The sequence below is a fragment of the Malania oleifera genome, chromosome 2 (genome assembly GCF_029873635.1).
Source record: "Malania oleifera isolate guangnan ecotype guangnan chromosome 2, ASM2987363v1, whole genome shotgun sequence".
Taxonomy (NCBI): domain Eukaryota; kingdom Viridiplantae; phylum Streptophyta; class Magnoliopsida; order Santalales; family Ximeniaceae; genus Malania; species Malania oleifera.
The window spans coordinates 32458222-32468665 of NC_080418.1; the positions used below are offsets into that span (position 1 = coordinate 32458222).

At 39.7% G+C, this 10444-nt stretch overlaps 1 protein-coding gene across 1 annotated transcript; it reads right to left on the minus strand.

Moving 5' to 3' along the window:
- Nucleotides 1-5732, minus strand: LOC131147918 (ABC transporter F family member 1). The gene is made up of 6 exons (XM_058097573.1): nucleotides 5518-5732; nucleotides 5158-5391; nucleotides 2928-3001; nucleotides 2623-2833; nucleotides 2298-2532; nucleotides 1-1522 (listed from the first exon to the last, which is right to left on the minus strand). The coding sequence occupies exons 2-6, from the start codon at nucleotides 5380-5382 to the stop codon at nucleotides 465-467; spliced, it is 1803 nt and encodes a 600-aa protein (XP_057953556.1). The 5' UTR covers nucleotides 5383-5391; nucleotides 5518-5732; the 3' UTR covers nucleotides 1-464.
- Between the last annotated feature and the right edge of the window lie 4712 nt (nucleotides 5733-10444).

Genomic DNA, 10444 nt, shown 5'->3' on the forward strand with positions numbered 1-10444 from the left:
AAGATAGAACTGATCTCGAGAGTAAAATTTAAACCATGCATGTTCAAGTACACTAAATAGAGATTAAAGCATAGGGGTACGTAGGTCAATGCAGGCATCGCTCCTACAAGTAGCATTTTCGTCTCTTTGGCACAAGAAAGAGGAGGAAGCAACTCATATTGTATTGGGTGGGAAAAAAAAAAACATATAAAAAATATCACCTCCACACGGCCACAGGATGGAGCCACTCAGTGGCTCTGAAACCACCACCAAGCCTTGGTCACCAGTTCAGCTCTGATACTACTGCCATTACATACTCATTCGAGCATGAGCTAGATGCGGCAAAAACCAGTACTACCTCGTAAATAAATATATGAATCCGCGAGTACGGATTTGACATAGTAGAATTCCGTCGAATCCCCTAAACCTGCTTCAATCAGATAATCCAGCCATAGTAGAATTCCATGGAATCCCATAAACCTGCTTCAATCGGATAATCCAGCCTTGCTCCTCAGGTGTTCCTTAAAGCCCATAATATCACCCTCCCATCGGCTCACTGCCTGATTCTCACACACCCATATCTCCTGGGCTACCTGATTTATCAGCCTAAAATCATGGCTAACCAGAACCAGACCCCCATCCCACTCATTCAATGCCTCGGCAAGAGAGTCGATTGTCTCGATATCCAAATGGTTGGTTGGCTCATCCAGAAGCAGCATGTGGGGCTGCCTCCAGGCCAACCATGCAAATATCACTCTGCTCCTTTGGCCATCAGACAAATTCTTCATTGGCATCACCTGAGCCTTACCTGTCAGCCCAAACTTCCCAATAGCCGCTCTCATCTTCTCTTCCTCATTGCCTGTATATTCCTTCATCATGAACTGGAGAGCAGACAGTTCCACATCAAGTTTCTCGGCCAAGTGCTGATGGAACTGAGCAATTCTCAGGTGGTTATGTCGCCTAACCATGCCATCAAGAGGAATCAGATCCCCCGTCATCAGCTTCAGCAACGTACTCTTACCAGCTCCATTGGGTCCCACTAATGCTACTCTAGAGTCCAGATCTACCCCAAAATCCAGGTTCTTGTAGATGAGATTGTCAGGAGTATAGCCAAATGTGACCTCAACAAACTGTAATACTGGTGGGGGCAGCTTTCCCACATCAGTGAAGCGAAACACCAAAATCTTGTCTCTCACCACCTTTTCTGTGAGACCACCGCGTTCCATTTTGGCTAAAGTTTTTTCTTTACTCTGTGCCTGCCGAGCTAGTTTTGCAGAGCCATGACCAAATCGAGCTATATACTCCTTCATTGAAGCAATCTGCTCTTGCTCCCACTTATACTGTTTCATCTGGTTCTCTTCAAGTTCTGAACGAGTTTGAACATACTGGTCATAGTTACCAGTGTAGATCTTCAGTTTCTTGTTTTGCATGTGAATAATATTTGTGCAGACACCATTCAGGAAGTCCTGAGAGTGCGATACCACAACCAGGATGCGATCGAATTTCTTCAAAGTTTCCTCCAACCAGACACAAGCTTCTAAATCTGTAACAAGTAGAGAATTCAATTACTGACATCAGTTACTCAGATTTGTATATTATGGTGGAAGATAACAAAGAAAATATAACATTGATAAAATATAAACAGCTACAGATCCAGAATGAATGCATGCAAGTTTGAGAAAAGCCAAATGGTCATTACCATCTGAAAAATTCAAGAAGAGAAACTAACAAACTGCTATCTCAACAAATCTTTTCTTTCCATAAGTATGGAATTTCCATGGGACCAAAAATTTTATATTACAAAAACAGAAAGTTCGAAAAATATTCCAAAGGAATAGAAGACAATATCATACTTCAATTGAAAAAATCCCACGGACATTTTGTGGGCAATTTTTAATTAAAAATCCATCTAAACTACCTATTCCTAACTTTTCTACAATGGAATTGTCTTCTGAATACAGGCCATGTTTTTAATTAATAAATCTAAACTTCTTAAGAGGAAAGAAGAGATTGGGGAAGAAGGAGGGGAGGAAATCTTATTGGACCTTAAAAATTGGTTACAAAATAATTCTGTAAAGGAGGATGACCTTTACATTGCTTATTTTAACAGATGCCTTTAGCCAATGCACCGAGTCACTGATCATTGTGACCAACTTTGTATCACCTCCAGCATGGAAAGCATCCAGCAATGTAACATGCAGTATAAACTATAGACAGTCCTAGTCAATTTCAGGTTAAGGGTATGCTCAGTAAGGCATTTACATGTGCCATAATCTGTAGTGTTAACATCAAGAGCAAGGTTGGGGTCAGTAACTAACCAAGATGATTGGTGGGTTCATCAAGCAACAGAACTGTTGGATTCATGAATAGAGCCCGTGCTAACGCAATTCTCATTCTCCAGCCACCAGAGAAATCACGTGTTTTCTTTGCTTGCATCTTCTTGTTGAAACCAAGACCAAACAAGATTTCGGCAGCACGTTTCTCTGCAGTAGATGCATCCATGGCTTCCAAACGCTCATAAATGCGATCAAGAGCTTCACCCCCTCCATCATCCTAAGGCAATTAAACAATATAAAATTGTGGTAAATGTTTCTGAAGTACCAAGATTGTGGATATGAAAAATGTTTACTTTCAAAGACCCACCTGCCCAGCCAAGGCTTCAGCTTCTTTCTCCAATTTCAACCTCTCTTCATCACAACTTATGACAGCCTCAAGAGCAGTCATGTCAGAAGCTTCAATCTCCCTAGTGAGGTGATAAATATCCATATGATCTGGGATGGGGAGTTCTCGACACCCTATTGCAGTGAGCAAAGTAGATTTCCCACAGCCATTCAATCCAAGCAAACCATAGCGTCTGAAAAATTTAACGCTCTTAAGATACATGTTTACAGGCATTATCAACCAATATACCAAATGTTAAAAACTAAACTGACCAAAAGTTAACAAACCTGCCATAATTGAGCTCCAATTCAGAATCAACTATAAGATCGTGTCCATGAAATGTAACTGATAAAGACTCAATCTGCAACAAAGTAAAATGCATCAGTTTTCTAACCACTATAACAAATCCAGCAGATACAGGGATGATGAAACTCAGCTAATTAATGGGTATACAGAATAATTCTCAATGCACAATTTTACCTCCTATATGAGGCTTCTGACAAGGATCAGGGAATTGGATATATTCACAAAAGAGAATGTTCAAGAAATTAACCCTGGCAACATAGCAGGCAGAACACCCTGGTGACAGACCCAGCTGCTCGTCTAGGTGCACCAAGCTAGCAACAATAAGCTAAAAGTGAGACTCACTAATTAGAGCGTTTTCATATGATTTTACAATTGTTCATACCATTTTAATAACCATATATGCTGTACATATGTCCAGCAAATACAGAAAATTAAAAATTTTAAGACCCAGCAACAAAAATAATGACAATTTTGACATCTAAATGACAACATATTGAAATAAAACTAGGGGATACAAAATCTAAAACCAGAGAATGTCATTATAAATAATTCCTTTACAATTTGACATTCAATCCTCAAATGCCCATATTATTTTCAAAACTAGGTAAGATTTTGGAATTGAACACAGCAAGGTTCATCATTTGAAGGGTCATGTTCCCATGAACGAAGTTGCATTTCCTATACCAGTGATTATTTATATCAGTGTACCAGCACAGAGCATTTCATCTGAGTGCATAGAACATAAATATTGTAAGAACTACAGCGCTTTCAGAAATGCTTTTGTTTCCTGTTATTAGCTTTTCTAACCGTCTTGTAAAACCATATCAGAAAAATGCTAGTTAAAACAATCTTCTTTTGCTTCTTATTGAAAATGTGTTACCAGAACAGTCAGATTTAGAAACTCATTATAAAAATGCTGCTTCCAACTATTTTCAACACTGTATCTTCATTTTTCTTTTAAAAGAAAACAGAAGAAAACATGCATTCTTGCTTTCATGAAACAAAAATAGGAAGGATGCAGCATTCTCATGTGCATCCAAGTCCTAATCAGATTTAATAATTTCAAATGAGGTTCATATCGAAACAATTCCAACTTCATATCAACCACAAAACTATAGCAATGTATGCAGTATAATGATAACATTTTATTGGTCAAAAGTCAACATGATTGGCATGTTCGCATAGCTATTACAGGACACAAAACAAATATATTTCATTAGATTGGACTCCATGTCTAAACTATATGACAAATAGGACAGCTACAGACTTTCTTTCAGCCCATTACTGGTGTCCAATCAGAAGGGGGAACCCAGAAAAATGGATCTTGATCAAATTTTTCCAAAACATGTTTTTCTTCAAGATTCAGGAATGCATATGTATTGCCAACACAGGAAGGAATATTAAAAAGAAGAAATCCTCCAGGAGTGTGAAATCAATCCAAAACCATAACCCTATTTCCAGCTACTTGGAATCATCTATACATGTCCTAATCTGCCTTTTCCAAAATAATATTTGGCTAAAATATTATTTTTAACAGTAATCAAAAATCCTAGGAAAAGGTTTTTACTTTCTAGCTATGGGACTAGGGTCAGTTGTGCACAAACTTAAGGCTTAAAGCATCATAAGAAAATAAGTTCTCACAAAAGAGGTTCACAAAGCATCAAACTTGAAACTCCCATTTTCTAAAAATAAAACAAAATATATTTCAAAGTTCCCACCTGAATTACACTGCAGCTTAGATCATGATTCGGAAAGAAAAATCCATCATTTGGTTCAGGGAATAATGCTTAAGCATAGTTTCAAAAAACCCATTGCTACTTTTCCCAACAACTTTCTTGTGGCAAAATGAAGGCCAAAGCAATCAATAAACGTAGAATGCAAGCAAGACACCAAATTACAAAGAATATCACCCATGAACTCAGCAGTCAAGTAAAAAACAAAAAACAAAGGAATGCAACAGCTCCAAGTCAAAATAACGGTAAATAAGGCATCAATATGCAATAATGCAGGCACTGACGTCAAACGCCATGAATGTTTTAACATTCCAATATCACAATCAAAACAACACGGGTGTTATACCTAATTCAGCATTTTTCAACAAATATACTCGAAATGCTACATAAACAACAGATATTCGCCAATCAGATGCATCTCAGAAAACTGAATTGAAGTATTTAACAGTTAGTCAAAAAGAAAGGAATCGTGTCATACGCGTATATCTCGTGAGAGAGGATGTGAACAAAGAACCCCAGTGCAAGTCCGATCGGAAATCTCAATAGACCCGATTCCGTTCGCTAATTTATCGACGCCGCTACCGTTCTGCGCGTTTACCGCTGCTGCCTTTGACGACGCAGCAGCTGCAGACTTCCCTCCTCTCTTGGCGGCCGCCGCGGCCTTCTTCTGCGCCGCCTTCTTCTTGCTAGCGTCGGACACCATCTTTAACCCCTGACAACAACATCCGGCACCAAAAATCAATCTCCCAACAAAAAAAAAAAATTTAAAACAAAATCAAATCGAAGATTTCCAACAATCCTGGTGGAACTCCAGAAAAGCCCTTGAGATTGAGCAAACCTTGACAATTGCGAGGTCAGGATCTGAGATCTGTAATCGACCGACGACGATCTAGTGAAGAGGAGATTGATCTAGGGTTTCTATGCCTCCAGTCGTGTCTGATTCCGCGCTCCCCTTCAGTCTACGAAAGGCGAGGGTTCGAGGTTTAAGGGAGAAAGAGGGGATTTTCACCTTTTTATCGAGTTGTGAAACGTCGAGGTGTCCACGTGTCGGCCAACGCTTATGTCGTATTGCGATATTTTGAACGGAGAGTAGTTGACGGGAGAACACCGACCCAGCAGGTTGCGTGCTTTGCCACGGCACGGTTTCACTTGGCAATGGACGACGTCGTTTATTTTTTAGGGAAATTGCGTGTGCACTTTCCTTGGAGTTTTTTTCATTTTAATTTTATTATTTAATAAAATATTATATAATACTTTGTTTGGAAAAAAAATTCTCATTTTAAAACTCACGTAATCTTGGAGGATGGGCCTGCGAAATTTAAACGACCATACAATTCGAGCATTGACGCGTGGCGGCCATCCTGCAAGATTTGCACTTCTCTCTCCATCTCTGTTTCTTCGGTCTTTATTTCTTTAATCTCTATTTTTTCTTTCATTGCATCAAACAACGCGGCCAATAAGCTCTCAGCAATCCCACGACTCCTCCAACACCACCTTCATCCAAGCCGACCCCTCCACCTTCCACGTCATCGTGCAAAAAGTAGGAGTGAGCATAATTCGGGGAAAACCAAATTAATCGACCGAAATTGGTCAGTTCGGTTCGGTTCGGTTCGGTTAAAAAAATCGGTTCGAATCCGTTCGGTTATGCATTCCAATATTTCGGGGATTCGGGTTTCGGTTCGGTGAATATAAAACATTAATTCGGTTAACCGATTAACCAAATTAATAATTAATTAAATTTTAAATTTAAATTAGTAAATGAAAATCACGTTATTTTATATTTCTATTCCCTCTCACTCTCAGTCTCACACTCTCAGTGCTCTCAGAAACTCAGAAGTCAGAAGGCCCTTTCTCGCTGCCTCTCTCTCGCTCACCCGAGCTCAGTCCACAACAGTTCGCACCACCATCTTCACGCGATGCTATCGCTTGCGCCCATCACCATCGTCGTCGCTGGCCATCGTCGCCAGCACACAAGCTCCCTCTCATTCTCATTTTTATTCTCTCGCAGTCTTGCACACAGAGCAGTTCACCGAGAACCACCCCGGCTCCTCCTCACTGGCATCAAGCTCACTCGAGCCCAATCGTCTCCCTAACCAACCACCTCTTCTCCACTTCTCAGTTCTTCAAGTTCTCCCTCTTCGCGAATCGCCTCTTCTTGGCTTCACGGCTTCGCCTGAGCACCTCTTCCAGTCTTCCCAGTTCATGACCCGTCCCGATCCCGAATCCCTCTTCGATCGGCTCTTCCCTCGCGTGGGCATGGTGATGGATCTACACTCAGTGACTCGGGACTTCAAGGCTTCAACCTTCCCCCACCTTCCCTCGTTTCAGTCTGGATACACATACACATACACTAGTACACCTTCCCCCCTTCCTAGTTCCCTTGTTTCACGGTTAAAATTGGTTAACCGAATTACCCGAAAAATAAATTCAATCAGGTTCGGTTCGGTGAGGCCCAACGGTTCGGTCGGTTCGGTTAATAGTATTCTTTAACCAAAATTTTTGGTTAATTAACCGAATTTGGCCGAACCGATCGTTTGCTCACCCCTAGCAGAGAGGGCCGGAGCCTGAGCTCCTGCCTCTATTCCCTCTGCATTCTTCGAGCCTAAATATTCTGCCTCGCTAAAGATGGCGAAGTGAAAGCTGCACCTCGTGTTGTAGTCGGAAAAACAGAGTACCCTTTAAATGGTATAAATGCTCTTCCTCTGCCAGTGAAGTGAAAGTTGCACCCCTTCTTTTTTTCTTTTTTTTTTTTCTTTGGTTGCATGTCTCATTAAAATCCAAGGTTGCCATAAAAGGAAGAAAAAGAAAATAAAAACAGAGCAACAGGTAGCTATATACTTGCAGACGGAGAGGAGCTTGAAGAATCCAAAAGCTATCATCATCCTCTCTCTCTCTCTCTCTCTCTCTCTCTCTCTCTCTCTCTCTCTCTCTCTCTCTCTCTCTCTGTGGGCTCTTGGAACTTCACCATCGATCCTTGCGATAATCTTCTTCGGTAGCAATTCACATGTGGCTTTAGGTGCGACATCATCGTCTCCGGCACCAGCCAGGTGATGGAGTTCACACTTCACATCTTCCCTGGCCCTGTTCGTGTACCTTGGATGCAGTCTATGGCCGATTCCGGCACTCCAGCATGGGAAATCTCCTAATTCAAAAGGAAAAAAGAAAATTTTTCGGAGTGCCAGAAAATTTTGTCACTCAAAATTTTCAACTTTCACCAACCTTAGATAAAGAAAAATTTATAATAAATAAAAAAACGTAATTTTATAAAATTAAACAAAAGAAAACAGAAAAAAAATTAAAAACATGAGAATGAGCATTATAATTCCTTCGGGTTGTATATTTTTTAAAATTTAAATGACGTGCAAATTGCTGATAAGGAATGGAGAAGGTCAGCTTGGCACCACTGGCAGGGAATTTGAGAATTGAACCTCCAACGATTCGAACACCATAACACATCGGAAATACGACGAATTCAGGTGAAGCAGATGAAGAGCCCATTGGTGAGCTCCATAACCTGAACACAGGTGAGGGGCTTGAGAGTCTGAATTTTGGATTTATGGTCTGGGGAGACCATACATTTGGAGACGATGACGAGGGAGGAAGAAGAAGAAGGTATTTTGTTTTTCTTCCTAAGAATTAAGTTGGGGGTTGCTCTATTTTCGCGGGGAGTGAATTGAGATTTGCTTAAATCTCGTAGGATGGTCCTGCGAAATTTGTTTAAATCTCACAAGCTCATCCTGCGAGATTACGTAAGCCTTAAAATGAGAATTTTTTTTCCCAAACAAAGTATTATTTAATATTTTATTAAATAATAAAATTAAAATGGGAAATAACTCCTTTCCTTGCTGTGTGTGAATTATGATATCAAACAAAAATTTTAATACATGCCATACCCCACAATTGGAAGCTTCAATTTCATACAAACTTAAAATTTATACTCTCTTCTTATTCATGATTATAACATAGAGTATGTTAAATCATATGCATAACAATTATTTTAATTTGTTTTTGTAATTGCAATATGTGATGATCAATATTCATTCTTGTTCGTCACAATAAAAGATATATTTGAGGATTCTATTTAGGAGTAGAGACATTTCTCGATTGAAGTTTTAAGAATTATTCTTGATTGCAAACTCCAAGAATTAAGAAATTATTTTGGTGAAATTTTTAAAGGAGATCTTTGAAATTGAATTAGATATGAAACAATATAGAAGTTGGACAATTATTGTAGAGACCCGAACCTATAAAATAAGAAAAGGGTAAAAGGGGGGGATTTTTGTAGGCTTCGTCGACGAAGTCATTGTACTTGTCGACGAAGGCCCTTTAGTGCTTCGTCGTCAAAATTCAGAATCTCGTCAACAAAGAGATCCCAACCGACAGGGAAAAATATTTGGGTTCATCGACAAAGGAGGAGGTTCGTCAATGAATAGTCTCCTATGCTTCGTCGACGAAGGACCAATTCGTCAACAAATTTGACCGAGTCAAAAGGCCTATAAATAGGATTTTTCATTGCTTGAGGGTTAAGAAACCCAAAATTCTCTCTCTCTCTCTCTCTCTCTCTCTCTCTCTCTCTCTCTCTCTCTCTCTCTCTCTCTCTCTCTCTCTCTCTCTCTCCAGTTCTTCATTGTCCGTCGCCCGTTTCGACGATTGGAAAGGATCAGGGAGTAAAGATCTATAGTACTAGCAGAGCAGATTCTTGTTTTCGTGAAAAGTCGAGATTGGGTTTTCGAGCGTTTCAATTTATTTTAGGAAAAAGGTAAGGGGATTATGTTTAATGCAGTATTTTAATGATTTTGAACCGATAAAAATATTTGTAAGTATGTTATGTTTTTGGTTATTCTTTTAAAAACCAACCGTTCAAAAGGCTCGTTTTTTAACTTAAGATATACGAATGATATTTTGAGTAAAAATGAACGGTGGAAAGTTTGGTTTGATTCTACAAACCATTTATACAATGTTTTCATGGTTACCTACGGGCTATATTTATATATATATATATATATATATATATATATATAGAAAATTGTGTGGTAAGTGAATATTATTTTGAGAATACCAAAATGGGTATGTTTGTGTAATACTGAATTGTTTGCGAAATATACTGGAACTATTTTGAGAAATGCAGGGATTTTATAAGAGGGCCAAGGCCCGAGTTGTAACAAAAGGGGCCGAGGCCCGAGGTTGTCTTAAACAGCGCGAGGCTGAGATTTATAAAATAACAGAGTTTTATTCAAAGGTTGAGAGCCGAGTTGTAACAGAGGGGCCAAGGCCCAAGTTTGTACTTTATGAGAGGGCCGAGACCCGAGTTTGTATAGTACGGCTGAGGCCGGAGTTTATTATATGAAATGAGTTTTAAAGTACAGTTTTAATTACTTAAATTGCATGATATGCTTTAGGAACCTTGAGAACGCTGTTGTTGTGAGCACGGTACCATTGCTAGAGAGAGTTTCACCATTTGACCGCTTGCGCCCACACTTACGAGAGAGTAGTGTTGGGTGGTCCTAGCCGATTGACCGAGATGCAATCGGGCCCATAAGTGAGCTTGCGTAAACCTGCTGACGTATTATAGTAAGGAGTTGACTTGGCTTGGGTTGACCCCTAAGTTTTAGTCCAGCCTTCGAGTCGCACAACCCTGACCACGGGGTTTTATACATGGCGAGTAGTTCCAAGGAGTGTCTTTCATGCATATCTGTATATTCATGTGATTGATGAAATTATTTCCAGTATTGTTTTGTTTGGTTTAAGAAATGAGAAGTGAGAAA